General features: G+C 37.1%; 1 protein-coding gene across 4 annotated transcripts in view; it reads right to left on the bottom strand.

Annotated features, from left to right (window-relative positions):
* Nucleotides 1-22,903, bottom strand: part of SUGCT (succinyl-CoA:glutarate-CoA transferase) — a 764,199-nt gene that overhangs the window by 456,243 nt on the left and 285,053 nt on the right. For all 4 annotated transcript variants that reach the window (XR_004351441.1, XR_004351440.1, XM_032643169.1 and 1 more), the window contains one exon: nt 9,969-10,071. Coding sequence is in view for 2 of the 4 variants with exons in the window: in XM_032643169.1 (XP_032499060.1) it covers nt 9,969-10,071 (103 nt within the window). In the remaining 2 variants the exon portion in view is untranslated. The remainder of the gene's footprint in view (nt 1-9,968; nt 10,072-22,903) is intronic.

Here is a 22,903-nt window from a genome sequence, read left to right as displayed (position 1 = left end):
AGAATGGGAGAAAATATTTGCAAATGGAGCAACTGACAAAGGATTAATTTCCAAAATATTCAAGCAGCTCAAGATCAAAAAAACAAACAACCCAATTCAAAAATGGGCAGAATACCTAAATAGACATTTCTCCAAAGAAGATATACAGCTTGCCAACAAACACATGAAAGAATCGTCAATGTCACTAATTATTAGAGAAATGCAAATCAAAACTACAATGAGGTATCACCTCACACCAGTCAGAATGGCCATTATCAAAATGTCTACAAACAGTAAGTGCTGGAGACGGTGTGGAAAAAAGGGAACCCTCTTGCACTCCTGGTGGGAATGTGAATTGATACAGCCACTATGGAGAGCAGCATAGAGGTTCCTTAAAAAACTAAAAACAGAGCTACCATATGACTTAGCAATTCCACTACTGGGCATATGCCCTGAGAAAACCATAATTCAAGAAGAGTCACATACCACAATGTTCACTGCAGCTCTACTTACAATAGCCAAGACATGGAAGCAACCTAAGTGCCCATCGACAGATGAATGGATAAAGAAGATGTGGCACATATATACAATGGAATATTACTCAGCCATAAACAGAAATGAAATTGAGTTATTTGTAGTGAGGTGGATGGACCTAGAGTCTGTCATACAGAGTGAAGTAAGTCAGAAAGAGAAAAACAAATACCGTATGCTAACACATACATATGGAATCTAAAAAAAAAAAAAAGTGGTTCTGAAAAACCTAGGGGTATGACAGGAATAAATACATAGACGTAGAGAATGGACTTGAGGACATGGGGAGGGTGAAGGGTAAGCTGGGACGAAGTGAGAGAGTGGCATGGACATATATACACTACCAAATGTAAAACAGGTAGCTAGTGGGAAGCAGCCGCATAGCACAGGGAGATCAGCTCGGTGCTTTGTGCCCACCTAGAGGGGTGGGATTGGGAGGGTCGGAGGGAGACCTAAGAGGGAGGGGATATCGAGATATACGTATACGTATAGCTGATTCACCCTTTTTTTTTTTTTTGCGGTACACGGGCCTCTCACTGTCGTGGCCTCTTTTGTTGTGGAGCACAGGCTCCAGACGCGCAGGCTCAGCGGCCGTGGCTCACGGGCCTAGCCGCTCCACGGCATGTGGGATCTTCCCAGACCGGGGCACGAACACATGTCCCCTGCATCAGCAGGCGGACTCTCAACCACTGTGCCACCAGGAAAGCCCTGATTCACTCTTTTATACTAACATACCATTGGAAAGCAATTATACTCCAATAAAGATGTGAAAAAAAATAAAATTCAATCAAAAAGCAGATATTTGCAAATTGGATTTTAAAAAAACAGGACCCAACTATATACTATCTATGTGAGAGATACTTTAGATTCAAATATGCAAACAGGCTGAAAATAAAAGGATGGAAAAAGATATACAATGCAAACCACAACCATAAAAGAGAGTGGGTGGTTATATTAAAAAAATATATATATATATAAATATCAGAAATATCGAAAATAGATATTAAAAGAAAACATGTTATAGAAGTAAAGAGAGAGACATGATGATAAAAGGGACAATCCATCAGGAAGATATAACCATGATAAGCATATATGCACATAACAACAGAGCCCAAAAATACATGAAGCAAAAACTGACTGAAAGGTTAGACAGACAATGCAACAGTATGAGGTGGAGAAGTCAACACCCAACTTTCCATAATGGATATAATGACTAGGCAGAAGATCAGCAAGGAAATACAAGAGTTAAACAATGGTATAAACAAGACCTAATAGACATCTACAGAATACTTCAACAAAATATACATTCTTCTTAAGAACATATGGAACATTCTGCAGATCGATTCTATGATAGGGCATAACATAAGCCTCCATAAATTTGAAGAACTTGAAATCACACAAAGTATGTTTTTCAAACACAGTGAATACAATTAGAAATCAAACTTAGAAAGTTTGAGAAATTCACACAAATATGAAAATTAATCAAGACACTCTTAAATAATCAAACTTCTGAAATTAACCTTTCTTTAATAGCCAATGGATTTTGAACAAGAGTGCCAAGAAAATTCAATGGGAAAAGAATAATCTTTTCAACAAACGATGCTGGAACAATGAGATAAATTCATACACACACACACACACACTCAAAATGGATCATAGACCTGAATATAAGACTTAAAAATTGTAAAACTCTTATAAGAAAATATAGATGTAAATATTCATGTCCTTAGGTTAGTCAGTGGTTTCTTAGTACAACACCTAAAGCACACTGACAAAAATAAAAGAGATAAATTGCAAGTTCAGGGTGCATTTTTAACTGCTGAGTTCTCAAAAAACGTAGAACTCCATTCCAAGCTCCCTTTAGGTGACAAATACACCATTTTGTATCTATTCCTCCTTCATTATTAATCATTTTAGAAAAGTTCTTAAAATATCAATAGTGCTCAGTCCTTGTCAATCATTGTTCATGTTCAGTACTACCAATAGGACAACTAGAATGTTTCTAATGTATGTAAATAACTACAATAAATGATACTTAAAAGTATCTTTATGCGCAAAGGGAGTCAAAAAGTACAAACTTCCAGCTATAAAATAAATAAGTCATGGAGATGTAATGTACAGCATGGGGACTATAGTTAATAAGCTATATATTTGAAAGTTGCTGAAAAAGTAGATCTTAAAAGCTCTCATCATAAGAAAAAAAATTTTTAACTATGGATGGTGATGGATTTTAAATTGATTTATTGTGGTGATCATTTCATGCTATATACAAATATCTAATCATTACGTTGTACACTTGAAACTAATATAATGTTATATGCCAAGTACACCTCAATAAAAAATATTTGAATACATATGTGAAATCATAGCATTCCGTATTGGCATCTGTTTTAACTATTTAAAAATAACAAAAATTCATTTTAAATTTCCACTTAAGAAACTATTTAAGCTATGGGAATATTTAAACCCATTATTTTCCTGATTACAAAGTAACATACGATTGTTTTCAAGAGAATAGTTTTACAAAATTGAGATCATACAATATACACAATTTTGTATGCTGCATTTTTATTTTTATAAATGAACACTTTCCATGTCATTCCTCAAAACCATGAGATAAAGGCAATATATTGTTCCACTGTATTGATAAACTTCAAATTATTTAATGTATACTTCTATTAAAAATGGGCAAAGGACTTGAATAGACATTTTTCCAAAGTAGACACACAAATGGCCAACAGGTACATGAAAAAGTACACATCACTAATCATCAGACAAATGCAAATCAAAACCACAGTGAGATATCACTTCACACCTGTTAGGATGTCTATCATGAAAAAGACAAGAGAGAACAAATGCTGACATGGATGTGGAGAAAAGGGAACCCTGTGCTCTGTTGATGGGAAAGGTACATTTGTACAGCCACTATGGAAAACAGCATGGAAGCTCCTCACTGTGATTTTTATTGGCACTTTCCTGAGATTACTCTTTCTTGATTCCTATTTTTTACTCATCAAATAATAAATTATGTCTTTGGCTTGAAAGTTCAAGGCTCGGTAAAAGTCAGTGCTTATACTATGAATCTCTACTCTGAAATAGGAGATAAGTGGAGCCTGATGAATAAACTGTGAGAAAGAGGAGAGACAGAGAAAATAACTTTTGCCAAAAATAAAAAAGCCTTCAGACTTTCTCAGATCACAAATATCTTCAAAATTACTCAATAGAATTGAAACCCTCCATTAAATTCCGCTTAATCATTGAGAAGGAATTTATTAGTAATATGATAAGCTAATTACAAAGAGTATTTAAAAGGATAAAGAGTTCTTTGGTAAATTTCATGATTAAGACATTTTGCAAGTCTTTGTCAGATTTTAAGCTTTTGTTAATTAATTAAATAGGAGAATCTCATGATGCTTTATACCTATCATTTCTTGCTACTAAAAATACCCAGAGCATTTTTGTGTAACTCTTCTGTGACACTGGACACTTTCTACCTTAAACTGGACTGTACAACCTTCCTGAATGCTTAATAGTTTCATCTTTGTCCTATTGCTTCACTGTTTTCCTTCATCCCTCCCCTAGCCAAATACCTAACACAAGATCATACAGGACTTCCCTGGTGGCACAGTAGTTAAGAATCCACCTACCAATACAGGGGACAGGGTTCGATCCGTGGTCCGGGAAGATCCCACATGCCGTGGAGCAACTAAGCCCGTGCACCACAACTACTGAGCCTGCGCTCTAGAGCCCACGTGCCACAACTACTGAGCCCACGTGCTGCAACTACTGAAGCCCGCGGGCCTGAAGCCCGTGCTCCACAACAAGAGAAGCCACCGCAGTGAGAAGCCCGCGCACCGCAAAGAAGAGTAGCCCCCACTCGCCGCAACTAGAGAACGCCCATGTGCAGCCACAAGACCCATCGCAGCCAAAAATAAAAAAAATTAAAAGACCATACATATATAGCAGGCCAGAAATTACTATTTGCTGAACAAATAACTGAGTGACTGACTGAATAAAAAAGTGACTACAGTCTCCTCTGCCCTGAACCACGCCTTTCATGAAAATAACAAAAAGAGAAACTTTTTTCTTTAACATAAATTCTATTACCTTTTTTCCATCAATGTCAATCAGGTAATGTCCAAGGCATTCCAGTTAGATATCTAAATATGTAAGTGTGATAGCTTAAAAAAACCCGATGCATCCAAATTTCCTAGGTATACATAAAGAATGAACATAAAATGCCAGTAATGTAATACTAAGACCTTAACTTTTATTTGACATTTCAATAGGTTTCCTCTTACAGGATAATGCATGAGGGTTTTTTGTATTACGATTCTTTTCAACACAACAAAATAAAATTGGATATCACTGTCTTATATTTTAATATAAAATTGAATCCTTAAACTTTCAATTTTTATTTCATTTGATCACTTACGTATGAAACATTATTTTTTCCAAAACTGAAAACATTATACCCAGGTATCACAGAACAAAATGTCTGAATTTGTTCACTATCTGAAATGTGTCATATATACTCAGAGATATGCATAAATTTTATTTTTGTATCTCTTTTGTCTACTAGGAATTATTTCCAGACATACTGTTTTACCTCGGATCTTCATCAACTGTTTTCCAGTTACAGGGAGCACTGTATGTATGTATTTCCCAGCAGTATTAGAAACAAGGATATAATTTTGCTTGATTTGTATAACCCTCCCAGGGCTATGCAACTGCATTTCAATAAATATTAACTAATGTCACTCAAAAGGCAATCTTTAAAATGCATCAGTAGTGCATGTGTGTATGTATGTGTGTGCATGTGTGCACATGCGTGTCTGCATGTATAAGGTAGAAAGGACTTGAAAAACAGCTCTGTATTTTGGGGAGCTTCTGACACTTACTATATGAATCCTGAAGGCTTTTTTCCCCCAGATGCTCAGATATTTTGCCAAAATGTGCTAAAACAAAGTCACTTGGAGAATATGAGCTAGCCTAGAGATTAATAAAGCCTCCAACTTCACAGGCTTCCACAAATAATGATATGAAAACAACAGATAATTTTAAGCTATCAAATATTTCAAGACTTCACTCTGTTTCTATGACATATTTATCCCATACGAAAGATTGGCTACAGGAGTTATAATGGCCTTCTGGGACAGGAAGAATAAGGTTTCTGTAGAAAATGTTAAATTAATCTTGATGGTGATGCAAAGTTAAGGAAGGGTTGTTAAGGGCTGGCTTGCTGCCACAGGGTGGGGTTTTATTTTGGTATCCTTTTAGAGTCTGCAGGTGTTTGGCACCAGTTAAAATCAGGGCCAGCTGTGATATTTCAGTTCTGATATTTCCCTCCCAATAGTTCTCAGAAGTGATGCTTCAGGGTGATGTCTTACACCTGATGGATTCAACTTGTGTGGTATAAATGTGAAGACTCTGTTAAATAACACCAGTTTTCCTTTGCCCTCTCTTCCCCACCCACAGGTCATGGCATCAAGGAGAAAGAGAAACATTAATCAGAGGTTCAGTCATTCATGTACACATATATTTTTTAACTGAGCATTTCATTCAAAAATGATGATACACTAGAACCGCCAAATTTACCGTCTTGAGCAAAATAGAAAAAGCAGGATAACACATTCTCTTTTGATTCTCATGGTAGATAATGATGCTTTTAAACCCTCTCAGTGGTGAGATCCATACCTATTTTCGCAGGAATTTGAATAGTTTCTATTAAAAGCTGCATTTTCTTTTAAGTCTGTTTGGGTTGGAAAACCTCAAACCACAATGTATTTCATGCACATGTTCCCAAGGGTATGTTAAATAGGACCATACTGAGGTCATCTAGTAAGTTTTTTAAACTTTTTAAGAATTCCTTTAATGTACTACACAATCTTGGCCTGATTAAAAGAAGATATTTTAAGAAAGCACTTGGAAACATGACTATTAAAATCTACATGCAGATAATCTATATTATACTTCTACAATGCACAGAGTTTTCCACAGATAATTTATCATTGAGGGAGAAAAAACAATAAAACTACCACTAAAAGGGTTTTGGATCAAAATTTCTCAGAGATAGCAGTAAATACAGACCAAATCTCCTGTAGTATTGCTGATTGACTTAACAGTGGATGCCTGCAGGATCATTTTAACTGTGCAAAGGTCTGTAGCATATAATCAGAGGATAAAAGGTAGACACCCTTGCATCTATCCAAGAAAAAAAAGAATCATTTGTTGTTTCAGTTGAGTCAAAAAGGCAAGTTTTCTCAGAACATGAGACTATGAGGAAATTATTTTGGTTAGGAACAGTTTTGACCATCAAACAAATTTTGTTGTCTACCACATTCAAACCACAGATGAAACATAAATGGTCCACTTGATAAGTAGGCCCACAGAAAATTATCTCCTGCTCTTTGATGCTTCTAATTTTTTTTCTTCTTTCTTTTTTTGGTTAGACATACCCCTTTCCACTTCATCAAAGTCTCACTTCCTGCGCCATGTTCCAGGCCTTGTACTTCACCCAAATCAATTTTCAGTTGAACTAGCAGCTGTGCTGGCACGGCGCACATGGAGAGCTGGGCCACAGGCGCCAGCGGTGAGGTCCCACATCTGAACAGAAGTGGCCGGTTCCATGTACCCAGGGCCAAGAAACTCCACAGCTCGTCAGGGGAAAAACAAGGGAGGACACCTTGAATGGAAATCAGACTTTTACGGAAAACAAAAAGATTTTCAGTAATCAGAAAAATTACTGAAGGGCTGAGAACTTCTTGGCACAAAGTCTGCAGACGGATTTTCTTAAAAGGATATTAGTTAGACCTTGATTTTAAGCTAATGATCCCCATCCCTGCAGCTACACTGGATTTGCCTCTATCCACTAAATAATAAGTAAAAGAAAGTGTTTTCTAATAAAAATATAACCATAAAGGGCACCATAACCAGAGCTATTACCATTTACTAAACTTTTACCATCTAGCAATCCCTACTATGTGCCTTTGATAAACATTGTCACATTTAACACTTACAATATAGAGAAAAGATTCTATTTCATCACTTTACTATTGAGGAAACCAAAGCCTAGAAAACATAAAACTGCCCAACACTTCTGACTCCGTGGTCTTACTACTGTATTTATTTTATACAAATTTTTTTAACTCCCTGATTTTTTCAGCTTCTACATTCCTTTCAAAATACATAATGATAGGGAATTCCTTCTAAAAGAGCCAAACACTTCCAGGCATAGAGGAAAGATGGTGCCCTTACGTCTTGTGCCAAACAGTCCTACGTACAATTGCCATAGTCATCTTTGCTTATTTTTACTTTTTTCAACTTTTTATTTTATATTGGAGTACAGTTGATTAACAATGTTGTGTTACTTTCAGGTGTACAACAAAGTGATTCAGTTATACATACACATGTATCTATTCCTTTTCAAATTCTTTTCCTCATTAGGTTGTTACAGAATATTGAGCAGAGTTCCCTGTGCCATACAGTAGGTCCTTGTACTAATATTACACTGCTCTCTAGTCTTTCTAAAAATCCAGATAATTTTATACACACATTTTGGTGTTTAAATTCCAAAGAAGAATGAAATGGTATACGAGACCAACTCTACGCTATTGTCAATAACTATCACTGTATGATTAAGAATTTTTGATATTAGAATTGTAACAATTAGAATCTACTTTTTGGTGGATAAGAAGGCAGTTTTCAAAGACTTTTGGGGTAGTAGGAAAAGTTGGTATCCTGACTTAGAATATCACTATTCTCCATTTGAAAAATTGTTTAAGAACTAAAATAAGCCATAGACCAATAATAGAAACTTCCTGCAGGTCCGAAAGAGTTGAGATACAAAAATTAAAGTAATTAAAGTGAGCTACAAGGGAAAATTGGGAATGAAAATCCTAATTACCCAACATTCAATCCGAACCAGCCCATAAAGTGAACAATTTTAAGGATGGGACCTTGGATCCTTGTTTATCAAAGCCTAAAAAATAAGTAACACTTGAATATATCTAATAATTTTTAAAATAACATTTTTTGCTTTGGTGCCTTTATTCCTGATGAAACACAGATGGAGCCAACAGAAGTGCTGATGGAAAAACCCTCAGGAATTCTCTCTAGAGAAATGTGCCCTCAAACTGAGTTAAACAGGAAGTCCTACACACCTTGGTTCTACTTTTAAGCAGGAAAATAATGGTGAAACCCACCCCTTCCCCTACAGCAGCTTAAAGCCAAAGCTTGAAGTGAGAAAACTGGCCCTCTGGTCTGCATTCAGGGTGCACAAACTGCTACCTCATCACAAGGAATCACCAGCATTAATCACTGATGTAGTGGGGACCCTTTCACAAAGACTCAGTCCATATCAAGTGGGCACCCTTTTCTCCAATTCCTATTGACCATTCTTTCATTAGGAACAAAGTGTTGCCATACTCACAATCTTGGCAGAAAAAAATAGCACAGAGCAGAATTCCTGCATTCATTTACCTTTTTTTCTCCAGTAAATATTATAATCATTGAATTGAACACAGTTCAGTTATCCTTTAAACAGATATTCATGTAACATGAAGGTACCAAAGTTAGAATTAGGTCAGTTTGCTCCCTTAAAAAAGTATATTCCATTTTCAACAATTCATTTCAAAGAAAAATCTACCACTATAAAAAATGAAAAGAATAAAGAGAAAAACTATAATTTTGAAATGACAGTAGCTGACAGACACATGAATAATCACGGCGAAAGTTTCATAGAAAAAGGCAGTTCCTCTACATTGTGGGATTAATATGTGAATCTGAGAAATGGTAAATTGCTTGCAGTGATACTGATTAAAGTAATAAAATCAAAACTTATTATTTTGACATTATCTAAAAAAAATCATTTGAACAATGTTATAGAAGAAATATTTTTTCAGATGATCCTTATTTCTGTACCCCAAGAAGGAGTCTGTAAGCAATGTATAGCACAAATCTCTATTCAAGTACATTTATTCTCCACGAGTAATGCACATTAATCAAAGCATATAGAAAGCCTCGCATCAGCAGAACTAATGATGACTTGCTTTGCACATTTTAAGACAGCCATACGATGAGAGGGGGACTGCAGCTGTGAAGGTCCTCCCATTTCTTTCTGCAGAGAATGATCTCTGCGTGCCTGACTCCAACCTTTCAATTGTCTATATTTCTATTTTTCAGCGAAAACACATGCCCTGACCTTGGATACTTTATGGCTGCTGAAGAAATATGTTCGATCAGATACATATAAAAGTATGATTGTAGGCTGCCAGTGCTAAATTCTGATTATTTTTATTTCAGACTCACACTTTAACGTAAGAGTAAAAAATCAGGTGATGTGACTTAAGCTCAAGATCAATGGCTAATGTACACTTATATGAATCAGTCTGGATAGAAAAGAGAGGCAAATTCTTGTGGTTTTAACCGAAACATACTAAAAATTTCAAAAAGCAAACCTGGGGTTCTGCAAACACATTCTTCATGTTGTTAATCGGGCCATACGGGACTGCACTGCCTTCGAAGAGGTGTAACCACTTGCTGGTCATTTCTTCTTCAAACCTAGGAAGAGACCAAAAAGGGATGCACTTTTATACTCTAAAGACTGTACACAACCTGTTTTCTCCTGTGGCCCTCTTTGAAAGCAACTGATAATGACAAAAACATGTTTCTTTAACTTTCCTTGTGCCTAGTTTTGAGAGAATGTTGCCAATATGAAACAACCTGAGTTGCCCTGTAAGTTATAAGAATAGCCACTCCCATCCCCTTGTTTGCAAATCCACCATTAGAGTTGAAATTCCTCCCATTTCTGACCCTATGAACTTTTTGACAGAAAGACCCTTGGAGAAGAGAGATTATGTAGAAAATGGTATTAACTGAGCTTCAAATGTGGTATTGAGCACTTGATGAATTTAATGATGATAATATAATGTTACTGAAGTTTTGAGCATAACGTCATTGTGCAGTGTTTTTTAGGTCTCAGGCAATAGTACATGAGGTTAAGATAGACACAGATATGCTAAATTATTCCTCAAAACAAAAAATAAACTAATGAATTGGTTTTAAAAGAAAGCTGTATGTTTTACCTCCATTACTCTTAAAGCACACCAGAATTAACAGCCACAACCACTGGCCTAAAAAAAAACCTTAATTACTTATTTACTTGCACTGTGGTTTACCAATTAGAACAAATGGAGACATGTAAAGACTAATACCTCAATTTAGCCAACAACCCTCAAATTCATCCAAGTCCTTTACCTCTGTTTTATTTTTACTATAATTTAAAATTGGACTTCACAGACACAAAAGCTTATTTGATTTCCTTTCTTTTCTCTATTAGGTCTTAAGGAAAGGAGACCTAATTCATTAATGAGATTTACTGTTTTTTAGTTCTCTGGTAAGACAGTGAGCACAGAAACAAAATCTTGGATCCTAAAAGACAAATAAACACTCATAGTTTGTAATATATGAAGAATTTGACAACTGTTAATTGTTAAAATAGCAAACTATTTTTAGTTAAGTAATAATCTAGGTTAAAAGAAATTTTTAAAAAGCGTTAGCTATAGTAAATTATTGGCAGCAAGTAAAATGCTTCACGAATATGGGAGGGCTAGTGGAAGTGTAGTAGAAATAGTTAATATTCATGGGCTTCTATTCAGCTCTCTCAGACATAGCTAAAATTAATTTCAGATCAGCAGATTCTATAGGAATTATGTCAGAGAAATGCACTTTTTCCACTATTTAAAAAAAAGATTAAAAAGTGTCAATACTTTGAGAACACTTCTCTAATTGCCATCTAATAGATAAAAAGAAAAGAGAAGTTTGAATTAACATACTCTAAAAGACAGACTACTATATGAACAACTATGTTCAATCATATAAATTTTTTTACATAAGAATCTGATAAAAATTTTTAATGAAGGTAGTATGCATTTCACTAGGAATATAATTAATCCTATTCACACATCCACTTATTCTACAACCACCTAAGGAGCGTCTACTCTACACCAGGCATTGACTTTTGTCTTTAAAAATAATGCCTTCCCCCTTTTCTTTCCATTATGATAAAGATTTTTCATTATACACATTAATTATGGCCCGGTAATGTTAACTATCCCTATTTAGTACACAGTAAAAGACTTCACTTCTAAATACTGAAAAATATTCTTTCATGGGAACGCCACAATGCAAGATTATATGTTTTGAATTAGTCAATTCTTCGCATCCACATTTTCTTTTCAATGACTATTAAAGTCATCTCCTGGCGGAGACTTGCTAAGATATATATAGGATATATATCACCAGAATGATATATGTTGAAAGAATAAAAGAGGTACTTTGAACCTGGAGCCTTTTAAATCAGGGTGTTAATTATTTAAGTTTTCATAAACAGAGTGTTATAATGGTTACTCTGATGAATTTTCAAGACATAAATTTATCACCACTGGACTCACCCAAGTGGCCTGAAAGATCTGCACAGAAAATGCATGTCAATATCTCAACAAACCCATAGCTGCAGGCTTGCCAACAGAAAACTCAGGGGAATAGTTGAAGTTTTAGTATTTATATAAGCTTTTCACCACTGGGCAAAAGGGAGGGATTTATTTCATGTTATGGAAAACAACGGATGCACTTTGGATATGAGACTGGGGAGAGAGGCAGTGTCTGGAGCTGCAGTTGTGACCACTGTTTGTGTATTTGAGTGGGTGTGGGCGTGGAAGTGTTCACAAATGCCTTAAACTCAATCAGTCAGAGACGAACATCACTGCATTCCGTTACTCCCAGAGGACACATCCATCATTTTCTTCTGAAAATCTATCTCTTGATCTAAATCTGATGTAGAATCCTTTCCTTTATCTATGCAAGAAAATCTGTAAGTGCTTGTTTTTATGAACCACAAAAATTCTGCTAAAAAAAAAAATGGAAAGAGCTGATTTAACTCACTCAGGGCAACACAATCCTGAAGATAAGACAAGAAGGGTGTCCCTGGATCCAGTGTAGTAAGCCTCGAAGCTAGGGCCTCCTCTGGGAAGTGCCTTGGAGATTCATAAAACAATTCAGACTTAATTGTAAACTTACTAAATCAACCCATATATTTAATTTTAGATTTTTGTTGAATTCACTTGATGCCGAATGGTTATTATTAATCAGATTACATCATTTAGGCAGATGAAACACTGCTGCTTAAAGATAGACTCGAGTTTCAATTTCTTAACATGAAAATTTAACTTAGAAAACGAACCAAAAATTCTTCTCTTTTGAGAATGGATTAAAGTTGCAGCCAAATCCAAGGCCAGAGAGCAACTAATAAGAGATCCATGCCATGAAGGTGGGAGTTGAAAATAATTATAACATTAATGATTAATAAATGCTGGTCATTAATTGTTTGATCTATATTTTGTAGATTTTATCCTCATAAGCACATTATAAGGTAAGTATTATCCTCCTTTGACCAATAGGAAACTCAGGTTCGGAGAAATTAACTTGCTCAAATTCATATAGCTTCCCCCACCCCAACTTTTTTGAGGTACGATTGACAAATAAAAGTCATATGTATTTAATTTGAACAACATGATTTTTTAAGGTGAGCAATGTGATGATTTAACATACGTATACATTGTGAAATGATTACCACTATCACAGTTACCATTTGTGTGTGTGTGGTGAGAACACTTAGCAACTCCTCTCAGCAAACTTTAAGTATTTGATACAGTATTATTACCTATAATCACAACACTGTACATTCGATCCTCAGAACTTTTCATCTGACAGCTGAAAGTTTGTACCCTTTGACCAACATCTCCCGATCTCCCACACACCCTAGCCCCTGGCAACCGCCATTCTACACTCTCGTTCTATGAGTTTGACTTTTTTTAGATTCCACACATAAGTGAGATCATGCAGTATCTGTATTCCTGTGTCTGGCTTATTTCGCTTAGCACTAAGATGCTTCTTCACTTTCATCCTATATACCTCATGATATATCTCTTTACATTAATACTCACTCATTCATTCCTGATGCTTTTAGCAAGAGTTTTTTTTTGCGCCAGTCATGGGGATTACAATGATAAAAAAGAGACAGTCATCGTATTCAGAGATCATATAGTCTAATGGAGAACAGAGCTATCGAAATTTATGAATTGCAGTGCAGGATGCTGAGACAAAAATATGAATGAACAACTTGCAGTCGAAGCACCAAAGAGGGAGACCTGCACTGGGCCTGGGGAGTCAGGAAAGCATTCAAAAATGAGGTGACATTTGAGCCAGGTGTTGAAGGATGAGTTAGAATTTTCCACGTGAAAGGTGGGAAGAAGGATCTTCCAGGCAGAAAAAGCAATGTGTACAAAGACTCAATCTGGAAAGAATGTGAAATCTCCTGTGCCTTGAGCGGCAAAAGAGGAAATGGAAAAGGGAGGTTAGAACCAAGAGTGTGAGGCATCTGGTGAGCTATGCTAAGGATATTGGATTTCCACTGGCAATGAGGAACCCAGAGAGGTCTTTCAGTAGGGGACTGACATAATCAGCATTGATACAGAGAAGGCAAGGATATCGATGAGACTAGAGAAAAAGAAACTTGACAGGAGGCACCATGCTGTCTCCCTCTGATGCTTCTTAAACCTGCCTCTCCATCAATATCTTCCATATTACTGTCAACCAGAAATAATAAGTTTTTGTTTGAAAAAATAAGTTTTCCAGGCATTCTTACCCTTTTTTGTTACTATCCTATTTATGTTTCCAATCTATCATTACTGCTTGAGCCTCTGATATATGACTTGGCCACCAACACCTTTTCTTACCCAGTCTCCAAGGGTCTCCAGTGACCACTTGGGTCTGCCAATATTCTGTTCACAGTCCGAATCCCACCTGCTTTCTGTGCAGTATTTGACACTGTTGACTATCTTATCTTTAGATCCTATGATACCTTCTTGGATTTTTAATACCTCTTTGGCCATTTCTGGTTTTTTTTTAATTAATTCTTTTACCTTTTCCTTCCAGTCCCAATATTCTTCATTTTCTTTTAAGCACTTAAGTAATCCTGTCATCTCTATGCAGATGATACCCAAATCTATTATTTCTAGCCCTGACCTTTCCTCAGTTCCCCTTTTCTAGTTACCATAGAATATTTCCACTCAGATGTAGTATCATCCCCATAAACACGACTTGCCCATGGATGATTAAAATTTCCATTTGCCCCATAAACCTAATATTCTCCCTTGCCTGAACTGAAACCCTTGGCTAAATCTGGAACTCCTTCTTCTCATCATTTATCATTTATACATAATTGCCCTGTAGAAACAACTTTTCAAAAGTTAAGTTTTATTCCTCTATTCCCACTATTACTATCACAGTTCAAGCCCTTGATTCGTCACACATGGACTACGGCAATAGTTGATTAAAAACTTACTGCCTCCAATTTTCCCCCTTTCCATAAATCACTCATTTTAGATATGTCTCAAATCTGTCCAACTATTTCCTTCCCCAAGATCATTACCTTCTCTCGCACTAGAGAAACAGACGATTTCTTGACTGTTATAGCCCCATAATTTAAAATACAGTTGGCACTCAATATTTGCTAAATGAATGAACATATGACTATTTGGGAAGAATAAGAGGGTCTTGTTTGTTTGCCTGGTGCGCCGCAAGCCAAACGCTGAGACGATGAGGTTTGCAGCATAGAAAGGGTTTATTCCTGAGGCATCCAAGTCAGGAGACGGGAAAAGTCTCAAATCTGTCTCCCTGAAGGCGAGGGGTTGGGGATATTTATGGTATAAAAACTGAGGCAGGGGGAGCATGGAGAAAGGTAATTTGAGATAAGGAAAAGGAGAGGCAATCGTTGCTCTGTGCAGATGCAATCAAGCTACAGGTTTCTGCATGAGACATGCTCAGAAAACGGCAGCATTAGCATGCTGTGAGGGTGGAGATTTTGGCCCTCAGACATCAAAAGGTCACCGAATGGACATTTGCACGTGCCCAGATGGAGGGTGGGAGGTCTTAACCAGTCTTAATCATCTCAAGCTCAAACTGGACACAGCTGACTCCAAGTTCCTAAAAAACAACTTGGACAAACATCCTATTGCCCAGGCTATGTGACCCTTGGAGGACATACAAGCTTTTATAGAAACAATCAAAGTAAGCCTAACCAGTGAAGGCAGGTCACAATTCACCACTTATCAATGGCTAACTGATAACTACCCTCGGTTTCATCTCAATCACATTAGCTTGAATTAGTGGGGTGGAGTATCTTCTCCTGAAACCTTGCTGAGACTAGTTTTATTCACATACTGAGGTTGGGAGGTTTGCGGTATGCGGGCTTCTCACTGTTGTGGCCTCTCCCGTTGCGGAGCACAGGCTCCGGACGCGCAGGCTCAGCGGCCATGGCTCATGGGCCCAGCCGCTCTGCGGCATGTGGGATCTTCCCGGACCGGGGCACGAACCCACGTCCCCTGCATCGGCAGGCGGACTCTCAACCACTGCGCCATCAGGGAAGCCCGAGGCCCTTAGCTTTAAATGTAATATCACAGCACCTCCTTTTCCTTCTTTTTCTACACTGGTCTCTAAATTCTGCATAGAAGTATGTCTTATGGAAAATAGATCGCTAGTTCCCAAAGACCAATTTACAAGTAAATGCTTCAGACATAATGTTTCAGTTTAGGGACTTCCTATGATCCAGAGAATCATAAGATCCCAAGAATTCAAAAGATCTTAAAAATCATCTATTGTTTTCTAGGATCCTACAAAGTCATCATATTATGTATACTGAAAATATTTCTAGTAATAGGGACCATATTGGCAGTTGTTACTGGAAGTATTCAAACACAAGAAGTGTGCTACAATAGAACAGGCATGAGATGTGGATAGATTTGGGATTGAGTCACAGCCCCAGCACCTCCTATCTGTATGACCTTAATAAAAACATCAATTAAAAACGTTCACGGGCTTCCCTGGTGGCGCAGTGGTTGAGAGTCCGCCTGCCGATGCAGGGGACGCGGGTTCGTGCCCCGGTCTGGGAGGATCCCACATGCCGCGGAGCGGCTGGGCCCGTGAGCCGTGGCCGCTGGGCCTGCGCGTCCGGAGCCTGTCCTCCGCAACGGGAGAGGCCACAGCGGTGAGAGGCCCGCGTAACGCATAAAAAAAAAAAAAAAAAAAAAAAAAAAAAAAACGTTCACAATTTTTTCAAATCAAAGCAAACATTTATTAAACATTTACCGATTGCAAGGCTCTGTGCTAAGCAGATTACACACATTATTTCATTTAATTCTCATAACAATCCTGTTAGGTAGGCACCATTATCATGCTCATTTTAAAGATGGAGCAAACCGAGATTTAGAGAGTTTAAGTGGCCTTTTCAACTCGTATCAACATGAAGTAGTCAAGCTAGAAGACTATCCTGAGTCCAAAGCTCATCTGTTAACCACCACTTTCTACTGCCTGACCCTGGGCAGCAGAGTACAGGAGAGCAGATCAGACAAAGTTTTGTGAGTGGTGTGCTGCTGAAGACCTGTCCGACAAAGGGCTTGAAAAGGCAGTACAGCATCTTAGTGCTACTGTTAACTGAGAGCCTTTTATAATATGATAATATGTACTGGACACCACGAGAAATATTTGGCATATATTATTTCTTGTCCTCGTAATCCCATGAGGTGAGGTTTACGATCCTCGTGATTGAGGAAACTAGGGCACAGAGAAGTTGAGCAGAAGTGTATGGATCAGAAGGCTCAAAGCTATAAGCTGGCGAGGTCTTGAACTGGTCTTTGTCAATGCTCCTTCAGTAGGGTAGACCCATTAGATGCCAGTGTCAATCCAGTCAAATCTAGCACACAGTGCCACCCTTAGGCCATTGGCAATTCAGCTACTGTTTGCCCCAGAGCTGGGGGAGGAAGGGAGGTTAACTCTATACTGGGTAAGTTGTCTGGGTTCCAACTATTCGTGACTTCCTTCCCACCAACGACTGATCAACCCTGTGGTCTGATAAGGTCTCGTAATATTGGCCACCATTTTTTAATCTCAGCCTTTCAAGAACTCTATGAGAAAGGACTCATTACTCTTATTTTGAAGATGAGAAAATTGAGACTCACACTCAGGTCCACATTTCAGGCTCAGAGCTCATCTCACTATAATACACTGTTGCCATTTATAAAAGATAATCAATAAATAAAATTTATTGAAAAGACAAACCTGATTTTTAATCCTAAGCTCACCTAGCTTTGTGACCATGAGTAAATTGTTTAACTTCTCTGAGCTCCAATTTTCTCTTCTGTTCTAAGGAAATTATAATCAGTTGTAAACTGCTTAGCACATCACCTAGCATGTAGTAAGTACTCAAAATGGTATTTACTTAGTTGTAAGGTCACATAAAAAAAATGAATACAATAATAAAATATGTCTGTAACTTCAAATCCAAGGAAGGAATTTTAACAATTTATATAGCAACTCCTACTTTTTGCTGATCATAGCTCAAATATTTTCTGATTATAAAGGTCTAAGCATACTAATATCAAATCATTCCTATGTTGTACACCTAAAACTAATAATATATAATATATATCAATAATCTCTCAATTCTAAAAATTTAAGTCTAAGCTTTTGGGAGTTCTAAAATATATTAACATGTTACTTTGTTGTTTATTCGTTTCTTATTCTAGAAAATATCAGTGTTTGCACTGAAGCCTCTGGGGGATTGGTGATGACACCAGTGTCGGGAATCCCAATCAGTCTTCATTACACTTAGAGATCCCATAGGAGGAAGTGACAATACAGAGATTTCAAACTAGGCAGGGAGTAATAAAATAAACACATTTTACCAGGCTAACAATCAGCATGGTTGAAACAGTTTAAAGAGGTACCAACATCAATATAGCTTGTGAAAAAGCCACAGAAGTTAAAGATCTTGTATTTTTGCCTCATTCTAATGGTTAAGACAAAGTCTAAGGCTTCAATTCCTATCAGTGATAAAAGAAAATGCCTGCTATGGCACATGCTGTGTCCTTACTTGGACAAGGCCTCATTTCCCTAAAAGGCCCAGGGTGCTCCCTGGACAAAATCTGGTGCCTTCCTAGAGGGATGGAATGGGGAGGGTGGGAGGGAGACGCAAGAGGGAGGGGATATGGGGATATAGGTACACATATAGCTGATTCACTTTGTTATACAGCAGCAACTAACACAACATTGTAAAGCAATTATACTCCAATAAAGATGTTAAAAAAAAAACCAACAGTCAATGACAGCAACTTGGAGCAAATGAAAGGTTTTCTTTACCCTTATCTCTTGCTAGACTTTATGAGATGCTCAATGACACTTTCCTCCATGACTTTTCAAGTTTCCGGAGCAGAAAATAGGGTAAGTGTGGGGCAAAACTGAAATCATATCCCTCTTGGTTTCATGAACTCTTTCCCACTTTTGGGTCAGAACAGAAAAGGATTTCAAGGAGACTCTTTGGTAATATTCTAAATCTTTGAATCCTGGCATTTTTCCCACATAAAAATTCAGGGCTCCAATTTGGAGTCTAGTTAGTTGTCTTTTCATAGAGGTTTTATAGGAAAATTCAAATGTAACATACTAACATATTAGAATATGACTTTATGTTACAAAAGTATTCTTTAATTCACACAATGATTTCTTCATATAATTGGAAATATGAATCAACTTTCAAAAAAGTTTTGTATATTTATGCATAAGTAGAAAGGTATACCTGTCTTGTTGCTATACTATCTCTACGGTAGAGTTGTGGACTTGCCAACTACAGAGTTCTGAAAATAAGTTTGGATGTTTATACACCCGAAACCCAAAACCCATCAATCTTTTAAAATTTGCACATATTAGTTCCATCCCCTTAAACAAATAAAATACAACTACAATGGTGGACTCCCCTATTAGACCATGAGGGTGGCTCTCCAGGATAGTGGAGACAAAGCTCTCCTAACACACCACCTTCTTGATATACAGAAAACTAGACCCAGAAAATTGTGTCTTTAAATTCAAAATAATTTTGTGAAAAACCCAGAAAGCTAAATAAATATCTTGCAGAGACTGAACAAAAACATTGGAGAATTACAAAATCCATTACTCTGTAAGCCAGTGAGAAGTGAATACAAAACTGTGGAAAGACATACTGTCCATATAACATAAAAGTTTTGGGATGAGTTTATGTCAATATCATAGCAATGCTTCCCAAAGACTTGTTTTTAAAATTATGGTTGTTTCTGAAGTATTCTTCTTCTCCAAGTACTGTCTATTTTACTCAATGTCTCTTTTTTTCATTTTTGGCCACCCCATGTGGCATGCAGGATCTTAGTTCCCAACCCCAGGGATCAAATCTGGGCGCCCTGTAGTGGAAGTGCAGAGTCCTAACCAGGGAATTCTCCCCAAAGATTTTTAAAAGAAAATTTAGGAGTATTAGCCACTAGAGTTAGTTTATAGCACAGGGAGATCAGCTCGGTGCTTTGTGACCACCTAGAGGGGTAGGATAGGGAGGGTGGGAGGGAGACGCAAGAGGGAGGAGATATGGGGCTATATGTATATATATAGCTGATTCACTTTGTTATAAAGCAGAAACTAACACACCATTGTAAAGCAATTATACTCCAATAAAGATGTTAAAAAGAAAGAAGATAGTAAGCAAAAATATAGGTAAATACAAAAAATATTAAACTTATTTATTTTACTGTTGTGAAATATTTCAAATATGCCAAAAAGTGTAGGAATAAAAAGTATAGAGAAGGAAATAACATAAATACTTATGTGCCCTCACCCACTCACATTGTTAATGAGTCTTAGCATATTTGCTTCATATCTTTAAGAAACAAAATGTTACAGACACAGGCAAAGCCCCTTTGGTGCCTCTCCTTGACCTTTTTCCCCCTTTTTCTTCATGTCAGAAGTAACCACCATCCTAGAGATCTTGTGCATCTCTCTGTTCATGCTACTGCACTTATATTACATATGTGTGTATCTGTTTAGATGAATCCATAGTCATTATAAAGTATCATGTTGTGTGTTTTTAACTTTACCCTGCAACTTGCTATTCTTATTGAACATTTTAATTTCAAGATCTATACATCTGCACGCATATAGATTTGACTCATTTATTTTACCCCCTGGGCACCTCCCTGTGTGAATATTCCACAATTTATCTTTCCTCCTATTAATGATCAATTGTTTTCAATTTCTTACTATTGCATACAATGCTTCAATGGAACCTTATACATTTCTCTGTTTGGTCATATGGGATTGATTCCCCAAGGTATACATACAGAGGTAGAACTGCTGAGTCATAAAGCAGGCACATTGTCAGCTGTCTTCGATTTTGCCAAACTGCTCTGTGATGTGGTTGATGTCAATATCTGCTTCTACCATGCTCCATATTCTCACCAACTTTTACGGTCAGAAGAAAGTTTTGCCAATCAGATAGAGGTGGAATGGTATCTCACGGTTACTTTAAGTTGTATTTCTCCCAACTGGAGAAATTAAGCATTTTTTCATAAGCTTAAAGGCTATTAGACTTTTGTTTTGCTTTTGTCTTTCCTCTTCATATCCTTTGCCCCTTTTTCAGATGAACTGCTTTTCTTTCCTTATTGACTTATAAGAACATTTGCATAATCTAGATACAAATCCTTTATTAGTTACATGCATTGCAAATTTCTTCTCCTAGACTATAGCTTGTCTTCTGGCTTATCAGTATTTATTTTTTCATATAGAAAAAATTAACTTTAATGTAGACAAATTATGATTCTTGTCCTTTAAGGTTTTTGGTTTTTGTGTTGGTTTAAGAAACAGTATCTAGCTCTTAACTTTGCCATGAGGAATTAGATGAATTAATACTTTGAAGGTATTTAAAACAGTGTAATTGTACAATTAAGTGGTACATAAGTGTTAAATAAATAATACTACACTAACATTTCTGGGGAGGCAAACTTGGCAGGAAGAGGAAGAAACTAGAATAGAAGTTATAGAAACAAAAATTTGGTACAGGGCTACATTCCATAAATATATTGCCTATAGGAAATGTGTCTTTGGACAAATCTGAGTAAACCCAAACCAAACCAATGGGATTCCATAACAACCAGGCTGGAGTCTACAATGCAGCAACTATAAATAGGCCTGTGACACTTCTATAACCCACAGAGAAACAGCTGGAATTTGTTGGTCGGCGTTTCTACCGTAAACAGAATCACAGATTTAATATTTCCTGTAATTTCCTTAGACCTTATTTCCTCTTAGGAATTTATCTCTACATATTACTAATAAATTATGGTTAAAGTTATCTTTTTTTTTTTCCCGCTAGTATTCACTAGCTCTCTCCTTTGTCTGCATGTCGATTCACAGGCCACACAAAAGATGGTAAAAGAGTCCATCCAGGGACTCCAACCACTGCTTTCTAGTGCAGGGTCATTACAGACTTTTCATACAACTTGCTCTTAAATACAACAGGACACTTACTAAGCTGATCAGCCACTATGTCTTACGAGTCAGACTAATTATTATTACCACATTAATAATTCGGGTCCATACTAATGATCACTCACAGTTCGAAAACATGTTCTGCTTTGCACAGATTTTAAATGAAGAGTGGATCATGTATGATAATGGTTTGGACTGACCAGCATTGCTGTGACTGTCCCTACAGCCTCAGTAGGGGCTCAGCATCACTGCAAATATGATGCGGGAAAGTTGCCCACACTGCCAAGGTCCAGCAATACCTCACACCAGGGCTCCTTATATCAAAAAATAAGCCTCTTGAATCAAGATCTCTTTGTAAAAGACTACTAATAGGGACTTCCCTGGTGGCACAGTGGTTGGGACTCTGCCTGCCAATTCAGGGGACACGGGTTTGAACCCTGGTCCAGGAAGATCCCACATGCCATGAGGCAGCTAAGCCCATGCGCCACAACTACTGAGCCTGCACTCTAGAGCCCGCAAGCCACAACTACTGAGCCCACATGACACAACTACTGAAGCCCGCGCGCTCTAGGGCCTGTGCTTCACAACAAGAGAAGCAACCGCAATGAGAAGCCTGCGCACCACAACGAAGAGTAGCCCCCTCTCGCCGCAGCTAGAGAAAGACCATGCGCAGCAACGAAGACCCAACACAGCCAAAAATAAATTAGTAAAAGTAAATAAATTTATTTTAAAAAAAGACTACTAATAAAGCAATACATAATTAATGTAGAAAAATATTTAAATGTCAATAGGCACAAAAGAAGAAACAAAATCAACTATAACCTTACCACACAGAAATAATTTTGATTTATGCATATCCTTTAGCATTTTGTATGAATTTATATTTCTTAAAAATTTAAGAGATCACAATGGTTTTTTTCCCCTTTTGACTGTGTTAAAATACGCATAACATAAAATTTACCATCTTAACCGTTTCAAGTGTACAGTTCAGTGGCAT

The sequence above is a fragment of the Phocoena sinus genome, chromosome 9 (assembly GCF_008692025.1).
Source record: "Phocoena sinus isolate mPhoSin1 chromosome 9, mPhoSin1.pri, whole genome shotgun sequence".
In the NCBI taxonomy this organism is placed as follows: domain Eukaryota; kingdom Metazoa; phylum Chordata; class Mammalia; order Artiodactyla; family Phocoenidae; genus Phocoena; species Phocoena sinus.
Note: the sequence above shows the minus strand (reverse complement) of the source record. Positions and strands in the feature narration are given on the sequence as shown.